This window comes from Monodelphis domestica, chromosome 2 (assembly GCF_027887165.1).
Source record: "Monodelphis domestica isolate mMonDom1 chromosome 2, mMonDom1.pri, whole genome shotgun sequence".
NCBI lineage: Eukaryota > Metazoa > Chordata > Mammalia > Didelphimorphia > Didelphidae > Monodelphis > Monodelphis domestica.
This window is the reverse complement of record NC_077228.1, coordinates 431,880,033-431,900,811: the sequence shown is the minus strand read 5'-3', so window position 1 is coordinate 431,900,811 and position 20,779 is coordinate 431,880,033. Positions and strand designations below refer to the sequence as shown.

At 35.6% G+C, this 20,779-nt stretch overlaps 1 protein-coding gene across 9 annotated transcripts in view; it reads right to left on the bottom strand.

Moving 5' to 3' along the window:
- Nucleotides 1-20,779, bottom strand: part of ESR1 (estrogen receptor 1) — a 527,593-nt gene that overhangs the window by 92,388 nt on the left and 414,426 nt on the right. For all 9 annotated transcript variants that reach the window (XM_007484758.2, XM_007484760.3, XM_007484757.2 and 6 more), the window contains one exon: nt 369-507. In XM_007484758.2, coding sequence (XP_007484820.1) covers nt 369-507 — 139 coding nt within the window. The remainder of the gene's footprint in view (nt 1-368; nt 508-20,779) is intronic.

Here is a 20,779-nt window from a genome sequence, read left to right as displayed (position 1 = left end):
CCAGGAAACTGGAGAGGGAAAACAAAGAGATTTTAGTGGTTTGGACACAAGAACAGTTAAAACTTATTCGAATTAAGCTGAGGGTGATTCATCATCTGAATAAGAGACCACATGGCTGTGGAGGCAGAAAAATTCACAAAAATATGCTGGCTTAGTGATCAGTACGATCTGGATACCTGATAGCTTTCCTTAAAAGTCTGGTTTTGGTCGTTAGCTTCTTGTACAAACTGAAATAAGCACATCAAAAACTGTAAAAGGAATTAAACAAACAAAAAAAGTTTCTTGGCTTTCCTGGAGTATTCATGAACAACGGTGGATAGGAGAAGGGAAGGCTACATGAACGGGTGTGAAGCAGCCAGAGTACTCACCTGTCCAGCAATAGGTTAGGAGCAAACAAAAGTTTTCCTGGATGTTCCATAGAGCGCCAAACAAGGCCAATCATGAGGATCTCTAACCAAGCACATTCTAGAAGGTGGACCTGATCATGGAGTGTCAAATCCACAAAACCTGAAGCAAAACAAGAGTTGAGAATATATTAAAATTGGTGGTTTTCATTTAGTGCTCCAATCATGCTTCTAGAGTAGAATATAAGCTCCCATTAGTCTGGGTGTGATTGCCTCACTTTTTTTTTTTTTGGTGTCCTTAGCACCTGACACAGGGTCTAGCACATAATAGGAACATAAAAGTTCTTTTAAGTCCCTTTTTAAAATTCCATCCTATTTTTCCAGTCTTCTTACACTTTATAAGCTCTACGCTGCCCCAATCCCTATCACATACACACACACATATATTAAACAGGGACACTAGCATCTTTGCTGTTCCTGTGGGTCCTTTTGCTCACTATCTCACATGACTGAAATGCTCTCCTTCCTCATCTCTTCCTTCTACATGCCATGCCTTTCTTAAAGTTTCAGGCAAAGTCTCGTCTTCTATAAAAACCTCTTCAGTTTCTCCCCTGCTATTCCTCTCCTCCCTCCATTTTTAGATTCCAGTTCAATTTAACTATCATTTATTAAGTATTTGTTAACCCAGTATACTAGGTAGAGGGCACGGTACTATGGATAGGAGGACAAAACAAAGGCAAAAAAGAAAAAGATAAATTGGTTGAAGCTGGTATCAATCCATTGTGATTAATGACAAAATATAATGAACATAATTAAGTTTTTTTGGTATCATAGTCTCCTTTCACATTATGCTGAAGCCTATGGTTCATGTCTTTGAAAATGTTTTTAGATGTATAAAATAAGATGCATAGGAATACAAAGGAAATCATTTTTATTAAAGTACGGTTATCAAAAATATTTTAAAGTTATTAAATTAAGAGATTTATTGCAAAATTGGGACTACATAATAGGGATTTGGAGACTAGTCAGAGTTTGATAAAATGAGAACTTAAGGGGGCAACTAGGTGGCTCAGTGGATTGAGAACTAGGCCCAGAGACAGGAGGTCCTGGGTTCAAATTTGACCTCAGACACTTTCTAGCTGTGTGACCCTGGGAAAGTCATTTAACTCTCATTGCCTAGCCTTTACCACTCTACTGCTTGAAAATAATACTCAGTATTGATTCCAAGACAGAAGGTAAGGGTTTAAAAAAATTTTTAAGACATTTCTTAAGTATCGTAAGTATTGTGTGTTAGGCACTGTGCTAAGTGTTGGAAATACAAATAAAGAACAAAATTGTCCTTGTACTCAAATAGCTCACATTCTAATGGTGAGAAGAACATATAAATGACTGTACAAACAAAATATGTGCAGGATGTGTTGGAGATAGTCTTTGAGGGAAGGAACTAGCGTTACAGGAGAGTGAGAAAGGCTTCTTATGGAAGGTGGGATTTTAATTGTAACTTAAAGAACGCCAAGGAGTTGAGGTGGTGGATTTGAATGAGAGCATTCCAGGAATAAGCAACAGGCAGTGCAAAGGCTCAGAATTGGGACGTCTACTGTTGTGTCTATGGAATAATCAATGGACCAATGTCACTGAGTCACAGAATACATGAAGGGATATATTGTATAAAAAGACTAAAAAGGAGGTCACCAGTTTATAAAACACTTTAAAAGCCAAATAAAGAGTTTTATCTTCGATTCCTGAGGAAACAAGAGGTCATTGGAGTTTATTGAATGGGGTGGGGTGGTATAACTTGGTCAGACTTTGCTTTAGAAAAGATCTATTTGACAACTGTATAGAGGAGGGATTGAAAAGGGGAGAGATTTCAGCCAGGGAGACCTACCAGAAAACTATTGCCATAGTTCAGGTATGAGATACTAAGTGCCTGAACCAGAGTAGAAGACGTGTCAAAAGAGAGGTGTGTGTGTATATGTATCAGAGGAGTCATAGAAGAGAGATGCTATGAAGATAAAATTGGTAGATATTGGCAACAGATTGAATATAAGAGCAAGAGAGAGTGAAGAATTGAGTATAGCACCTGGCTATGTGGATAACTGAGAGGATGGTAGTTTCCTTGTTTGTAATAAGGAAGTTAGGAAAAGGGGAAAGTTTGGGGAGTAAGATAATGAGTTCAATTTTGGACATGTTACATTTAAGATGTCTACGTGACACTCAGTTCAAGACATTCAATACACTATTAGAGGTTATGAGACTAGAAATCAAGGGAGAAGTTAGTTGAGAACCATCTGATGCATTGAAAGGTTCCTTGTATCCACTGGAATTTATGAGATGAACAAACTAGATAGTAGAGAAAGAGAAGAGAAAAAAGTCTAGGAAAGAGATGTAGGGGCCCTCCATGAACAGTGGCTAAAAAAATTTGATAAAGATCCAAGTAAAATTGTCTGAGGAGTAGTCAGACAGAAGGAGAAAGAGCAGAGAACAGTGTCATAAAAATCTAGAAAGAGGTTATCATGGAGAAGTAGGTGATTAACAGAATCAAAGCCTACAGAGAGGTCAATATCAAAATGATAAGACCTAACAGAAAACCATTAAATTTGGCCATTAAGAGATCATTAGTCAAGGCAGCTAGGTATCTCAGTGGATAAAGAGGCAGACCAGGAAACTGGAGGTCCTGGATTAAAATAAGGTCTTAGACTCTTCCTGACTATGTGATACAGAACAAGACATTTGACTCAAAATGCCTAGCCTTTATCACTTTTCTGCTTTAGGACCAATACTTACCATCCATCCTAGTACAAAAGATAAGGGTTGGAGAGGGGTGGGTAAAGGAGAGAGAGAGAGAGAGAGAGAGAGAGAGAGAGAGAGAGAGAGAGAGAGAGAGAGAGAGAGAGAGAGAGAGAGAGAGAGATCACTGGTAACTTTGGAGAGACTAGTTTTAGTTAAATGATGAAGTTTGAAGCCAGGCTACAGAGTTAAGAAAATAGGAAAGGAAAAGAAATAGAAGTGCCAGTTATAGATGGCCTTCTCAAGGAGTTCAGCCACAAAAGGAAGAGATAAAAGATAACAGTAGAGATTTAGCCACAAAAGGAAGAAGAAATGTAAGATAATATAGCAGGAATGGACAGATTAAATGAATTCTTCTTCTCAAGGAACATACTCGAATAGTTCATGTCAGTGATGAAAATAACAAATATATGGAAAAGTCCATAATCCCCCTCAAAAAAGGAAATAGGGGGCTTGTGGATTGTGAGAAGCAAAATAGGGTAAATGCTGGGTAGGTAACACAATAAAGACAACTATTAAGATGCACCTGAAGAATTAGTGCCTTAAAGAAATCAGTCAACAGTTGGATCATGTTTAGAGTTAGAAGGGAAGGACTTTAGAGGTCATTTATTGCAATCCCTTGATATTACAAATAAAGAAAGTGAGGACCAATCAATCAATGAACATTTATTAAGTGCATATTAGGCTGGAGGCAATGAAGTTACGCTAACAGTTTGCATAGCTAGTGTGTGAAGCTCTTGTCCATGTCATCACATGTTAGCTACAAAAGGTCTACTCAGTGTGCCAGAAGTCTTCTTTACTTTCTCTTAACATCTGGAGGATATCAGTTGAGCACTTGATCTATTTTTTATCTCTTGCTCTTGTCATATAACCATTACTTCTTTTTCTGATTATACATTTCCCTAATGACATCCTTTACTCCAGTTCTTCTTGGAAGTTCTTTATTTGTTATACATCACAGCTCGCTCATAGTCGCCACACCCCTATCACTCCAATTCTCCATGTATGATACTCATTTTTAATTCTTTGGAGACCAGTGTTCCACAACTCACAGAAACATAAAAACACTGGTAAAATATTGGTATTAAAAATAGGGATCTTTGTTTCTGAAAGAAGTTATGAGAGGTGGAAGTTGGGTGGCTCAGTGGATTGAGAGTCAGATCCAGAGACAGGAGGTCTGGGGTTCAAATCTGGGCTCAGACACTTCCCAGCTGTGTGATGATGGGTAAGTCACTTAACCCCCATTTCCTAGCCCTTACCACTCTTCTGCCTTGGAACCAATACACAGTATTGATTCTAAGACAGAAGAATCATAAAGGAGCTTTGCAATTTTCTGAAGGCAGTCCAGCACACTCTCTTCCTTCTATCTATTCTAGACCCAGGTTGGTCCATTTGTATTATCTGTCCCTATGTAAAAACAAACAAACAAATAAAAAACAACCAAAGGGGAAAAAAACTGGAAGTTTTATGTATCACCTGAGCAACATGTAGTCAAACACATTTATCTTTGTAACATTTCTCAAGAAATCCTGAATGATTCTGGTGCATGAATGGGAGACACCTTGTTGAAAGAGGGCATTTTAAAGTAGTATTGTGATCTTCTGAGTTGAATGCCTTTTCATAACTGAAATCTCTATGTCATTCTGTTATAGAATGGCAAAGATGCATCCTATAGTGGAATGTTTCTTGTGAATGCTTACTTTTTCTCTACTAATGACCTTGATGGGTACATTTGTTATTCCCATAAAGGATTTATATAGATAGGAAAGGAAGTGTAAAGGACAGAAGTTAGAGTTCTCTCAGTTGTCTTTTTCTAGTATGATTAAGATCTGAAAGCTTCCCATCCCTTTCGCATCTGGCAATGATTCAGAAACAATTAGGTCACCTCTACTACTGATCTCCTCTATGTACATATGGTATAACCCAACTTCTTTTTCCATCTGTGTGTGTGATTGTGTGTGAGTGTGTGTGTGAGTGTGTGTATTGTTTCAACCTCATCCAAAACTGTGAAATTAGAATTCCAGTACAGTAGCTATAGTATACTTGATGTTGAAAAAAGATTATAATAAAAATCTTCACAAGTTGTTTTTTTTTTCATTTTTCTTATTTGTTGCCCTCCTTCCATTTTTATCCCTAAAAGCCTTTGGGAAAACTGTCTAATTTAGTCTCTTATTACCAAGGCTTCTTAAAATTGGTTTTATCCTCCATTACTTCTCTGTGTTTTGAGACAATATTACTCATAATTTTCCATCATCCTTTCCCATAAACATTTTCAAATTAGTTTACATTGCAACCCAGTGTTGTTTTTGGTTGCCATATCTCTCTACCTGGCAAATATGTCAAGTGATTGCTGTCCAAGGTATTTTTTAGACCCTGTTCTCTTTGCTATAGCAATGGATTTATATTAAATTTCTTGATGAAATTGTTATTAAAGTCTGTGCTGTATCCTTTACTTATTTTCCACTATCAATCAATACCTTGTTTGAAGAGGTCAAAATTGAGTTGTTTCTATTGCATTCCATATCTCTCTCTTTTTTAAAAATTTCATTCTTTCTTCTATTTTTAAAGTAATTTTGATCTGTAGTCTAACAAGATTGTGGTCAGACTATATACAGATAATTGTTTCAGAAATGACTTTCACATCAATTACAAGTAAAATCTATTTTGTCTTTTGCACTTGTCATGTCTACCTCCTGATAGCTGTTTAACTTAGAAATTTTTGTCTTCTCATATTCTTTATTTTTAAGTCATGCTTTCCAATATATTTCTTGCCATTTTCATCTATTCCTACCTTTATGTTAAAGTTGTTAAGTATCAAAGTATGTTCTGATTTGATTTGGAAGGTCATTTGTAGTTCTTTATATTATCTTGGTGCAAAAAATAAGTTGTTTTTAAAGTTATCTTTTTGCAAATATTTATCATGGGCATAAAAATGCATGATGACCAAATGTTCCATGAAATTATGTTTTTACTGCCTTTGGATACAATAAGTCATTCCATCAATTCTTTCATTTGCCTATTCAAAGACAATCCCTGAGTCATACTTCCCATGAGCCACACCTCTCTTTCTTCTGGTTTTGTTCATGTTGATAATGTCAATACCAACACAATTAACCTAAATCTGGACGCCAGCCCATAAGTGAAGATTTCCCAACATGTTAGAACCTGTCAGAGCTTGTATTCCATGGGAGCAGACTTCAAAACTTCAATGTGACTTCAGTGCCATATACCTTTCTCAAGTCAACACCTGGTCATGGCTTAAAAGAATTGAATTATCTCAAAAAGAAGTGTACTGCTTGCTTTATCTTGCACTCTCCTGATAGCTACATGAGTTAAATGAGGGAATCTTAACAAACTAACCTAATTTATAGGGAAAATATGCCAGAAGGTTAGAAGAAAGCTCTTTTCCTCTCCATGCCCAAGGCAATCCAACAGCCATATATCAACAGGCATTTATTAAGTTCCTATTATATATAAAGCACTGTGTGAAGAATCAAGTCCAATGCATGTTTGTTAAAAATGAAACATCAAAAATAAATTTTAGACTCTTAAGACTTCACTTTAACTCTTTTTAAGAAAATTTAAAGCATTATTTTAAACTTCCTTGCAAATGACATTCACTTTCTTAAAGGTTAACATTTGAAAGGAAGGCTTTTACTCTCCCCTCCTAATATTCACTGCTATTTGTGAAATGCACAATCACATGATATTAAATCTTCCACTATATAACCTATACCAGATTATTCATTCCTCCTAAAAACCTCTAAAACTGAAATGAAATAAAATTGAGGTGGACCCAAAGAAGCCACTGTGGTTTTAGACATCAATGATTTGCTGTTAACCAGATAATGCCTCCATTTTAAAGAACACAAGGAGCAATTTTAGAAGATAATTCTATGTATTTAAAATAATAACACTTTTTAATTTTCACATCATAAGTACAGCATTGCTAAAGACTGACAGATTTAAAGGTCTTTGGGGAACCAAAAAAGATCATCATAACCATTTGTACTAAATAGGCAGGATGATTACGAAATATGTCTATCTGAAAAATGTCTATTGGTAATGGTTTTCATTCGAAGTCCAGTAGATTTTCTGGGTCCCAAAAGTGTTGAAATGCTGATGTTTTTTTCAAAATGAAATGACCCATTTAATTATCTTTTGCAGCTGGGAGAATTGCCTGAAGACAAGAACTAATCTATTTGCTTTGTATAACATTTTCATCAAGTCTAATGGGGATGAAGGGGAGAATGGGAACTAAACTACTAGTTGTGAGAACTAATGGATGAAATTATTTGATGGAATGATTCATCTCTTAAGACAGAGATACAGCATGAGCATTTTGATCAATATTACCTAATACAATAATGTAGACTTCATTACTGTTTTAGAGTGGTTTTTTAAAAAAAAAATTTTTTTCAGTGTTAGAAGGGGCCTTTAGAGGCTCTCTCTTTCAGCCGATATCCCCCAAAGAATCCTCACAACACATCCAACAAATTGTCTTTCATCCCCTACCAGAAGACCTACAGTGAAAGCAGTTTTTGCTTGATGACATGGTTTGATGGGGATGTGATTGGGGATATAGACTATAAAGGATCCACCCTGGGGCAAACATTAATATGGAGATAGGTCTGGAACAATGACACATGTAAAGCCCAGTGGAATGGCTCATTGGCTACAGGAGTGGAGTAGGAGGAGAGGGAAAGAACATGAATCATGTAACTAAGGAAAAATATTCTAAATTAATTAATTAAATAAATAAACTTAATTTTAAAAAAGAAAAAGCAGTTTCCTCTTCTCAAGGTAGCCTCTCTTTTATTTTGGGAAAATAAATAGACTACTTACATGTATAACTCAATGGGGAAGACATTCCATATAGCACACAGCCTATTTCTTCAATCACTAAATAACCAACAGATTTTTCAGGAGACATCCATAAATTCAAGGTAGCAACTCTTTTTAAGGTATCTTATTTGCATGTGCAATTTCACCCCCAAGGCATCAAGAATCAGCTAAAATACATTTGCAAATGTTCTAAAATAACCTCTTTAGAGGAATTCAAGACAGCAGATTTGCATTCATTTGGGGAAACCTTGAGAAAGTTATCACCAACTTGAAAATGGGAACTCTCTGGCAAACACTATATCTGTTAGTCTTTTTTCCAAAGATCTCTCAAGCCTTCCCTCAAGTCAAAGATTCCAGGAAGCCTCCAGAAAAGTGTAAAGGACTCAATGCAAATTCAATACTTTTCCAGGGAGCAGAAGTCAGGGATTCAAGGTATTGTTCCTATTTTGTCTCCTAAGATACTAATAGCTTAACTTGCCTATATTCAGTTTATCCTCAAGTAAAATAAGACTTGATTCTGTATTTGCCCTCTTCCTTCCTTCATCATGATGGTGAGATGTAATCAAATGATGTTGTAAAAAATACTCTTAAGATCCTTATATAAACAAGGTAGTATAATATTAACTCTTATAAAAGTTTACCATGAAAGGGATAAATTAGATTACTTGTAGGAAAATTCAAGCCAAGAAAAAATGACATGCAAGATTAAACATATTCCTTATTTTCAGAGGAATAAATCTGTAGCCAGTCAAATGAATGGAAAAGAATCTGTTGGAAAGTAAAAGTCACTATCCTCTGGGGAGCTGTGCATATAAAGTCAGAAGCCAGGTGGTTGGGTCCCTAAATAAATCAACTGAGAAAATATTGGTTCTTTGACCTTCAATAAGAAAAAAAATTAATCATGTTCTTACTGATGTGATGACCTTGATGTACTCCAAATGTCAGTTATGAAATTGCTGCTTGCATTTTTTCAATATTGCCTTATTACTCAATGGCTGAAGATTTGAATAACTCATTTATTTCCCCTTCAATGCCAAAGACTCAGAGAAAAGTTGAATAAGGTTTAGAAGTGGAGAGAAATAATGAGTAAGAGATGGCAGTACAAGCAATGATAAAGACTTAGACTTTCCCAAGAGGAAAGTGGAAGGAATCCTACACCCTTCAGAAAAATCTGAATACAAAATCAGAAAAAGGTATAACCTAGAAGAGATCTTAATCATCTAGTCTGACCCTCTCATTTTATTTTATTTATTTATTTTGAACAAAGTGTCTTTTATTTGTAACATACAAATAAAACCAATGCAAAAATATTGCCTTTTTCCCCTTTAATTCCAGAGAGAAAAGAATTTACTAAGAAAAAAAAAATATATATATATATATATCAAGAGTTGGGGTATATTCTCAAATTTTCCTCTAAAAAAAGAAAGGAGTTAAAAAGAATCATGCATACACTCATGCACGTGTTCACACACACATACACAGAGACACCAACAGAAGTGACCCAGCATGGATAGGCAGATACAACTTAATAAAAACTTTAACAAACATACTTCACCATACCCCAAAGAAAACAATGACACAGTCCAAACATTTCTCAAAAGCCAGATTTAGGAGAAGTTTAGGCAAGTCACTGATATAAGACAGGGCCAAGGGGATCTCAAAGCAGGAAAACTAAAGCAAGCAATGACTTGCTAGTGCTTAGATTCTGCCCCTGCCGACTCAGAGACAGTGGATTCATGGGGCATCCCATGGCACCCTCTGCAAATGAGTTTGGTCATCAGGGGCTGGTTATTAAAGTCGGTAAAAAAAAAAAGAACCCCAATGAACTCATTACTTGGAATTTTGTTGGGAATTCTTTTGGAATTCTGGGGATATAAACAGTCAGAAATCCATGAACTGAGACCCAAAGCATTTTGGTTCATGTCCCTGGAGAGAAGAGAAAATCTTCTTAAAAGGTACTTCATTTGCCCCCAGTTTGAGGAAGCCAAAATCAGCCCCTTTCAATGCTCTAAAAAATATGCCCTGTGGCAGAAGCTTCCCTCAGAGACACCAAGTGACCCTCTCATTTTAGGGAAGCAAAATTGGGGCCAGGAAAGGTAAAGTAATTTACCTAAGGTTACATAGCAAGTTAGTGGAAGAAGAGAGACAAAGGGTCAGATTTGACTAATGTCAGTATTCTATTTATTACCCCAGAGCTGCCCTCTTATTGACAAACCCAACACATACTTATTTCATTTATCCCTTTATATAATTGTGATCATAGAATTATAGGTGGTCTCGTAATTTACATTTCTTGGGAATGAAGTTCTATACTTAGTTTCAAAAAATCAACTTTACAAGTATTAAAAAGGGGAAGCAAAACTAAAAAAAAACTATTTATATGGAAAAGGTATAGGGTTTTTAGTGGACTGCAAGCCCAATGTGAATCCATTGAGTTATATGTCTGCAAAGGAAAAAAAAAGCTAACCAGATCTTAGACGGTACTTAAGGGTGGCATAGCAGCCCATGAATGAGACATGCTATTATTATTCTCTCCATTGGTCAGACCACATTCAGTTAATAGTAGCCTATTTTAGAAATGGTATTGACAAGCTGAAAGACATCCAGAAGAGGGCAACTAGGATGGTAAGGTCTTTGACTTGAGACCAAGCCAAGCATGAGACTAATAAAGAACTGGGTTTGTTTAGTTTTGAAAAGACAAGACTTATGGTGGCATTTTAATTGTTTCCAAGTATTTGAAGGACATTTGAGTGGGAGGCAGTGTTGTATAGTGGACAGAGAGCTGTCCTCAGAACTAGGAAGACCTGGGTAGCCATCCTACTTTGGACATATGTCAACAAATGACCGTTAGGCAAGCCATTTAACCCTAGCGCATCAGTGCTCTGAGCACCAAGACCATAAATTTTAGAGGGGGCATTTATATAAATTGATATAGAGAATTTCCTATTTCAGTAGTTACTCATATCATTGAAATCACAGGACTAGTCCTATTCCTATCAAGAAGGTGACAAATTAGTTTTGAAGGGAAAAACTAGGAGTAATAATTAGACATTTTAGAGAAGTACATAGAGTAATAATAGTTCACAATATTCTAGAGCTTTAAGATTTAAAAGTATTTCCCACAACATTGAGGTATGTAGTACAAGGAAAAATACTGACATTTTCCAGATAAGGGAATTGACAGGTTAAGGAACTTTTCCAGAACCACACAACTCCCCAGTCTGCACTGGGTCTCCAACCTAATTCATCTGATTCTAAATACTAGAGCTTTTTCTACAACCTGCAGCTGCCTCTCAATATTGATAAAGAAATCCAGCTATGGAGAATGAGACCTTCCAAAGCATTTTCCCTTAATCCTGGCTTCCTGTCAGCTCTAGGTGTTTCTAATTATCTTAATCATAGTCATAAAATTTTCAAAGGAAAATTTGGTTTAATTCATTTAATTAAATGACTAATTAAATGACTAAAATATATATCTATGGCATGCCACACTCTTAGAATGGAGTAGAACTGTCACGAAAGTGATAACCAAAGGTCATTATGGAAGGAAAAAAAAAGTTTCAAGTCTATTTTGGTGTGTCCAGATCTTCCTTTATATTTCCCATCTAGCTTCAAAGAAGTTTCTACTTTCTGTGGCCATAAGGAAGATCCTACATGGGTTAAAACTCACAGTAGTGACATAGTCCATTTTCTCTGATAAGTACTAACCCTAGGCAGAAATGAAGGCTTCTAGACATTCTACTGCCAATGGAATAATGCAGTTAATATAGCTCTTTTTTCACAAGTGCTAACTGCAAAAATGGGTTCTTTTCAAGAATATTTGAAAGGGTTTCATTTTAACTAAGACCCCTGAACCTGTCATCAATAATGTCCCAGAACTTTCAGGGAATATCATAGACTAACACTTACTTCCATAAGAATACATTCTCTTGAAAGCATTGTGTAATAGGACTAATTTGGAGTTAGAAGAGCTAGGTTTGAGGTGGTGTGACTTCAATACTCTCTAATTGTGGGACCTAGGGCAAGTCACTTAACACCTCTAAGCCTCTGTGTTCTTATCTGTAAAATGGGAATGGTAATATCTGCACATCTTATTCCACTTCACTAAGGTAAATATATTACATTTAACCTAATTTACATGGACCAAGAGCAGAGCAGATCAAAGAAACATAGTAGTAGCTAGGGGGTACAATGGGTAGAACACTGGACCTGAAGTCATGTCTTCCAACCTCAGACACTTAATATCTGTAAGAACATGAACAAATCACTTCACCTCTGTCTGCCTCCGTTTCTTCATCTATAATATGCAAATAATAACAGCACTCACTTTTCAGGGTTATTGTGAAAACAAAATGAGATAATATTTGTAAAACATTTTGTAGAAGCAATTTGTAAAGCATTGATCAGAGGAGATATTCTCCAATCAAGCTATCCTGGCCTCAAAATTTCCGGATAAAAAAATCTCTAGTCAAAGATCTATTAACAGTAGTAAAACTCACATAAAATATTTTTCTGAAAGTCTCTAGTTTCTTTAGGAAATAAACTAAATAGTTAAAGTTTTGAGATGCTCCAAAACAAAATGAGACTCATTGGATATGAAAGGTATCTTTAGCAAGAAATAGTGGAATTATAAGGCAACAGTATCTGGAATATTGGAAAGTGTAGTATAGGCTGGGGAAAGAGAGAGGTTTTGCAGGACTTGTAGGTCAAGATTCAGGAACTGGGGTTGAAGATCATCTGTCAATCAAGAACCAGAGTTCCAAATGGAATGTTGGGGTTTTCTGGCCACACTGAGATGAGAAACTTGGTTTTTGGACTTAGTCTCTGTCTCTCTGACTCTGGGTAGTTGAAGCTGATAAGAAAAAGAAACTTGACTTTTTGAGTTGGTGGTCTATTTGAGAGTTGAGCTGGCCAGGAGAAACTTAGAGACTTTGAACTTTGTTTTTCTCTAGGATTGAAGCTGAGAAAGGAGACAAGCCAGGCTGATTTTGTGAAGAAGAAGAAAGAAGATTTTGAACTGCTGTTGTCCTCCATCTTCCTAACTGTCTAAGAGTCACACTTGTGACTCCCCAAACCCTCAGTTTTACCTCATTTAGATTAGGGAAATCCTTATTCCCTCTTATCCCAGTTTCCCATCCTGTTATCCCAATAAACCCCTTGACTTGAAAAAGGAAAGGAAAAGAATATATTTATACTTTACTCAAGTGGGGAGGGAAGAAGCCAAAGGCTTCAAGAAGAACTGGGTGGAGAGGGTTGGTTAAGGGAGGGAGTGAGGGAGGAAGGAGGATAGGAAATAGATTGAAGAATAAGCTATCAGTAGGGATCAATAGGCAGAACCCCAAAGCAAACCCCAGAGCAGGTGTACCAGCATTCCTATGTGTCACCATCCCTCAACATTTCTCTGTTCTACCTCCATTACAAATAAGCAGCCCCAGGTTCCCTCTGAAGTTCTCTCTAGTCATAGCCAGCCAGAGAACAGCAGCCATTATAAAAGAAACAGTTCCCCTCAGTTTACCTTTTCTATTTCAAGAAGAAACAGTTTTCAGTCAGTTTAGTATTCTATTTCAAAAGACTGTACAGAATAATACAAGACAACATTAATGTGATGCTTTAAGGATTATAAAGGATTTTATATATCACAAAACATTAAAAATGTATTGCAAGGCTATAGAGTTATCTATTATTTTTGACCAGCTTTTACAATGCCCTCAAACTTATGCCTAACAAGAGTTTTGCCTTATAGTATTAGTTTTCCTTACCCAAAGCATCCACTGAGTCTCGTTTTTCATTAGATTATCTCAAAAAACTTTAGCTTTTAAGTTTTTCTTTCCCAGGAGGACAGGACTTTCAGATCTTTTTTTACATAGATTTTTATGAAAGCTCATCAGACCTTTGCTCCTGGTGATTTTTTTTTTAATCTAGAAATAATGAGGTTGGGTGAGCTTCATTAAAATGCGCCCTATATTGATTCACAAGGTAGTTCACCAGAATATTAGCCCATATTGACCAAACATGAAGAACATTGAAGGATTTTGAAACCAATTTGATGTAGAGATTGGGACTCACATCTTGAGGACCTAGTCTGAGCTTTCAACATTGTGCAGTACAGAGCCTTGGATTCAGAGTTAGAATCTAGGTTCAAATCATGACTCTTTTATTTATAAGACACTAAACTCACTTAATTCTCTGGATCTTAATTTATGTGTCTGAAAAATAAAGGGAATAGGACTAGATCATTTCTATTTAATAACAATAATAATTAACATTTACATAGTGCTTTAAGGTTTGAAATGTACTCTCTGTGTATAAATGCATAAATACACATATATATGTATATATAAAAGATAAAGGTCTATCTCTTTATCTCTAAATCTATCTATTCTAAGACCTGGAGATAAAATAGAAAAGTAAAAGAGTTTCTGGTATTAAGGAACTCACATACTAATAAGAGATAATACATACAAAAGATTTCAGCTCTAAATCAGAAGGAAAGGCCCAGTAGAGTTGAAAGCACAGCAGCAAAACAGGTAGCAATATATTTTCTTCAGTTTCATTTCCATTGAAATTGTTATTGTTAGATGGTACAGTGAGTAGAACCTGAAGCCTGGAAAAACTGTATTCAAATCAATTCAGACACGAATTAGCTTTGTGACCTTGAACAAATCACTTAACCTCTATTTACCCCAGTTTCCTCATCTGTAAAATGGGGTAAAAATAGCCCCTCCACCCCCCAGGACCGTTGGGAGGATAAAATGAGATCATAATTGTAAAGTTCTTTGCAAACTTTAAAGAATTACATAAATATAAGTTCTCATTATTATTGTTTGTTGTTGTTCAGCTGTATCAGTTATGTCTGACTCTTGCGACTGCATCTGGGGTTTTCATGACAAAATATTGAAGTGGCTTCCCACTTCCTTCTCCATCTCAACTTACAGATAAGGAAGATGAAACAAATAGGATTATATGACTTACCCAAGATCACATATCTAATTAGGGTCTGAGGCCATGTTTGAACTCAAGAAGATGAATCTTCCTGACCCTTTCCACTTTACCACCCATTTATTATTACTGTTATTCAATAACATTTTGCCTATATAACCTCATTTGTTTCTCATAATAATTCTGTGATATAGGTGCTAGTTATCATAACTATTTTTCAGACAAGATGACTGAGATTTATCCAGAGTCACACAGCTAGGATATGTCTAAAGTAGCATTTTATGCTATTTTTCCTGACACCAAATCCAGCACTGTATCCACTATGCCCACTGCCTCAGAAATGGAAGCTTTTTTTTTTACAAACCCCTATTCTGCTATCTCTTACTTATATGACCTTGAATAAGGCATCTTGGATGATTTTTCCTCCCTAAAATAAGGCAGTTGAACTAAATGACCTCTATGGACTCTTCAGCTCTTAACCTATGAGTCCAGGCTTCCTCATTGCTTAGATAAAATATTACTGTTTTAATTTAATCTCTTAGACAAATCAATAGATCTTTAAAAAGATTTCCATAATTTGAATTTGCCATGAGAAAGGAATATCAGTTTTGCAAAAAAAAAAAAAAAGCTTTCACATTTTGGATTTATAGCTCCAAAACGTGATATTTTATATTTCAGTATTTTTTGTTTGAAGCAAACTATGATGTCATGTCATGTTGTCTTTTTTCTGTTTATTTTTTTCCTTTTTTAAGTATAAAAATATTAATAAAAAGAGATAAAAGACTTCCTGGACATCAAACAGCTCTTACAAAACAACATTTCATGATTTACTAAGTGAGGGAACAAGAACATGTGGGTTATATTTCCCTTAAAATACATATGCATGAAAAAAATCTCAGAAAAGTGGTCAAGAAAGCACATTTTGAATTTTATTGCCCTTGAAGTATTTCAAGATGTTTAGCAAATGCAGAATGCAGCTGTGCTCAACCATTCCTCAAATGAATGGTCAGTGGTTTGCTATTGTGCTCACCCATGTTTCACTTGGAGCTTTTTCATTCTGATTTTATGTTGGAGTGCAGAGAACAAAATCTGTTAACCTCTGTCCAGTGAGTTTTTGGCCTAGGAAATGAAGCAATGGTCTCCAAGCAGTTGTTAAAGTTTACAAAGCAATGATAAATAGGCAATTGTACATAATGAATTAGAGATTTAAATACATTTATAATTAGTCATCTGCGGAATGGCTAAACAATTAAGTTTGAGCAAAAATGGAAGAATTCCACCAAAAAAATAATAGAATACATGTCAGCCCAACTTTTCTTCTTTAGTGTGTGCCTAAAGTAGCAGAATAGTAAACTGATAACTTTGGTAATCCCATGCATTAGTCCATGAATGAGCTGACAAACTTCTGAAATATTTCCTTGTTAAGGATGTTAGAGCTCTAGTCTTCATGACCTTGCTATGATGATATAAATTTGCAATGGTTGGATAGTCCTGACAGTTTTACAACATATTACTTCACAAGATATCAAATTAATGTCACATATGAGCTGATTTCACCATCTAGTCTCATTGTTGCACAGGAGACATTCTTGATTCTCAAAGGCTATGTTAAAGGAACATGAGTTCTGAGAAATTCCACCAGTTGGGAAAGGCTCTGAGCATGGCAGTCCTTCCTTGTGTCCTCTGATGACCAGTACAGTGAATGTTCAAAATAGTGTGACACTTGCCATGAGATAAGAAGCATTTTTAGCTTTAGCAGCATTCAATGACTTTTAGCTAAGATATGGGGAGGGCAATGAAATGATACCTTCTTAAAATATATCATTTACCACTAATCCTTTCTGAATGACAAAGAGCACAATCATTACAACATAATTTAATGGGGAAACTACTTGGCATAATGAATGCCAGACCCAGAGTCAGAAATACTCATCTTCTTGAGTTCAAACCTAGCCTCAAACATTTACTATCTGTGCAGCCCAACCAATTCAATCAAATCTGTTTGCCTCATTTTCTTCATCTGTAAAATGAGATGAAGAAGTTAATGGCTAGCCATTCTGGTATTTTTGCCAAGAAAGTCCTAAATGGGGTCATGAAGAGTTGGATGTGACTGAAACAACTGAACATTAACAAAAATAGATCTTAAAGTTTATGAAATCTTGATTGAGTCCCAATCTAATTCATATGTATTCCTAGAATGTTTAAAGCATAAAAAGTTATATATATATATATATATATATATATATATATATATATATAGAGAGAGAGAGAGAGAGAGAGAGAGAGAGAGAGAGAAACAGAGACACACACACACACACACACAGAGAAAGAGAGAGAGAGAGAGAGAGAGAGAGAGAGAGAGAGAGAGAGAGAGAGAGAGAGAGAGAGAGAGAGAGAGAGAAGAATGAATGTGAGAATATGAGAGCTGGCCTTGGAGATAGGAGGATCTGGTTTCAAGTCCTTCCCTTGGAACATAGTAGTTGTGTAACCCTCATTAGCTCACTTACTCTTATAATTACCATGGCAATACTAAATTATTAACAAGTGACAAATCTGCATCAGCGAATGGATGTTCTACATTCGAAGGCCCCTATAATAATTAAATCATAGCTTCAGATGCCTTCTTCTCTGCCCCCCACCATTTAAATTCCATAGTCTAGACAAGGTTAACATCAAAACATCAGCATGATAGGTCTACCTAATGTTAAAACTTACAAAGAACTGAGAAAATTTCCTTATGGGACTTAAAAATCTTAGTCATACAACTGTTATTTCATAATATAATTAATGCTAGTTAGATCTAGGTCTTGGATCTAGATCATAGAAAGGGCTTGAGTTTTGATTGACTATTGACATAATGTAGACCAGTAGTGTTAAACTAACATAGAACCAGGGGCCACTAAAACATCCATAAGGATGCCTATGGGTGCACATCGACTTGGAAAACCACATGTTAACATTATCTATGTCTTATTGCATCTTTATTTAGTTAAATATTTCCCAGTTACATTTTAATGTGGTTTGAACGATACTTGGGAGTGTTTTTAGTCACATATGGTATGCCGAATTTGGTTTGACAGATCTGATGAAGCCATATAGTTTCCGTGTTTTTTTATGTAGGGAAAAGCATTTTGGAGTTCTATATGAGACAGCTAAACACCCCCAAAATGACTAGTATAGAATGGTATGATCCATTTATGGCATGCAATTCTGGGTGTAAATATCTCCATGTGACAATTGTGTGTGTACACATATATGCAAATGTGTACATACACTGGTGCGATGGATATCTGTGTACATTCGTATGCATACGTGAAGGTAGAGACTGTCTTTTTCCTTTCTTTGTATTCCTAAAATTTAGCACAGTGCCAGACACATAATAGGTACTTAATAAATGTTTATCAACTGACTGATTAAAAAAGTCTACTTGCATCCTCTTATAGACTTACCCAAGATCACACACTATATGAGGATTTAGTTATATACATATATAATATATATTTTTGCATATGTGTATAAGTACATATGTACATATATGTCTGTATTTATATGGGTATGTGCATACATTACTTTTGTGTGATTTGCATATTTTTATGCATCTATATTAATACTCTACACCCAAATCCTATTCCAATTTTTTCATCTTCACAATGTTGAAAGTGATTTTGAGTTCTTAAAGTCTGCAAGGTCTGGAAAGTCTCACCAAGTCATAAAAGTTTCAAGGATGGGCTCAGTAACCAATTATTAATCTATCATTTGAGGACCAGCCTAGAGAAGATCAGTTGCTTTCATCATTAAGTAAGTTGTAGGGTGAAGAGTTTGGCATCATAATTTTCTAAACTATATACCAATGATTTGCTAATTATTCTCTATGTAATATATTGAACATCAGCAATTAATATTTGCAATTGGAGAAGGAAAAAAGTTGCTAAACCAAGGTTCTATTTACACTTATATTGTGAGGAAGAGCTGTTGGATTTTTTTGTTTTGTTTTAGTTTTATTTTTATTTTTAAGATAGGATCTGTGATTTCATTGGTAAAAAGAACTCTTCATCTCGATGCCCTCTAACAAGGCAGATGGGGCCAATATTTTCTTGTAGAGAATTTCTTGGATGAAATTACTTGTCACAGAGCCACACAGTTAATATGAATCAGAGGTGGGACTTGAACTTATATCTTCGTGGTTTTGAGGTCAGCTTGCTGATTACTGTGCCATGACCCCTCTCAAATCCATTTTTTTAGCTTAAGTGAAACCTTGTACTTTTCTGTATGTATTAATGTGTGGAAAATATTACCTGAGCCTGATCCCCTTCTATAAATGAGAATTGTCATTAATGTCTCTAATTAAAGCTTCTCCTTTCACTTCATAGAGATTAATGGGTTTAACAACAGAAATGTATATAAAATATTTAGATTGATTAATCTGTTAATTAGTCTTTCCTCCTTAAAATCATTACTGTTTATTCAGTTTTGTGTATATGTGGGTAGAATGTATTACATTTATAATTAACACATTCAGTAGTGTTAAACTATGTTTACATACAGGCATATGGCACCACAAATATAGATGAAGGAAATGAATATTCTCTATATAGTAAAGCACAGCAGGCACTTGAAAGCATCTCAAAATTCCTATATACTTGGAATGATAAATGAAATAAGTAGATCTAGATATGTGTGGACATAGCTATGCAATTCTTTATTTCCCTTTACAAAGTAAAAGAATCACAAAACCTCTGATTTAGAATAGAAGGAACCACAGATGCCCCCAATCCAACTCAACTCTGAAAAGAATTCCCTCTGTTTAATACCTTTAAAGTCCTCTACTCATTTTTTTCTTATTTTTTAAACCCATAACTTCTGTCTTAGAATCAATACTGTGTACTGGTTCCCAGGCAGAAGAGTGGTAAGGGATAGGCAATGAGGGTTAAGTCACTTGCTCAGGATCCCACAGCTATGAAGTGTCTGAGGTCAGATTTGAATCTAGTACTTCCCATTGCTAGGCTTGGTTCTCAATCCACTGAGTCACCTACCTGCCTCTAAAGTTCTCCAGTCTCAAAGACTTCCAGGGAGCTAGGTCCCATTACTTTCCAATGTAAGTCAATTTTAATTTTGGACAGCTGTAATTGTTAAGAATGTTTTCTTCCTATCTCACTTAAATTGGGCTTTTTGATTCTACGACTGCTCCTAGATTTTCCTTCAGAAGTCAAGAAGAACAAGTCTAATCCTTACTAAATAAAAGTAATTCATATTCTCTGCAGGTCCTTCCTTCTCCAGCCTAAGCATTCCAAGTTCTTTCAAAAGATCTTTGTTATGACTTGATTTGGGATCCACTTCACCATTCCAGTTGCTTTCTTCTTGGTGTTCTCCAGCTTACCAACATCTTTTTAAAAAGATGATGCTCTGAACTAAGCACAATACTTTAGATATAGTCTGTCTGAGAGGAGAGTATAATGGAACTAATCATAAAAGAGACTGCACTGAATAATGAAAAAAGTGCTGAATTGGAATCAGGGGACCAAGGTCTCAATCTCAGCTCCATCAAGGACTACCCTTCTGACACTGGGAAAATTAGTTAACTTTCTGGGCTTTGGTTTTCTCATCTGCAAAATAAGGATGCCTGCTAGGACCTGTGATTGTTTGATATAATGACCTCTTCCCCCAGTCTTCTACATTATCTCACCCTTTATTGTGAACTAAGATTGCCTTAGATTCTACCTCACAGTATCTGACAAGATTTAGAATTATAGACTACTATGTATCTAATAGAGTAAGGGGAATCATCCACTGGATTTCAAATATCAATTAGAGAAAAATGTTCTTCTTTTAGGCAACTGAGAGCTAGGTGTGGAATCAGGAAGACA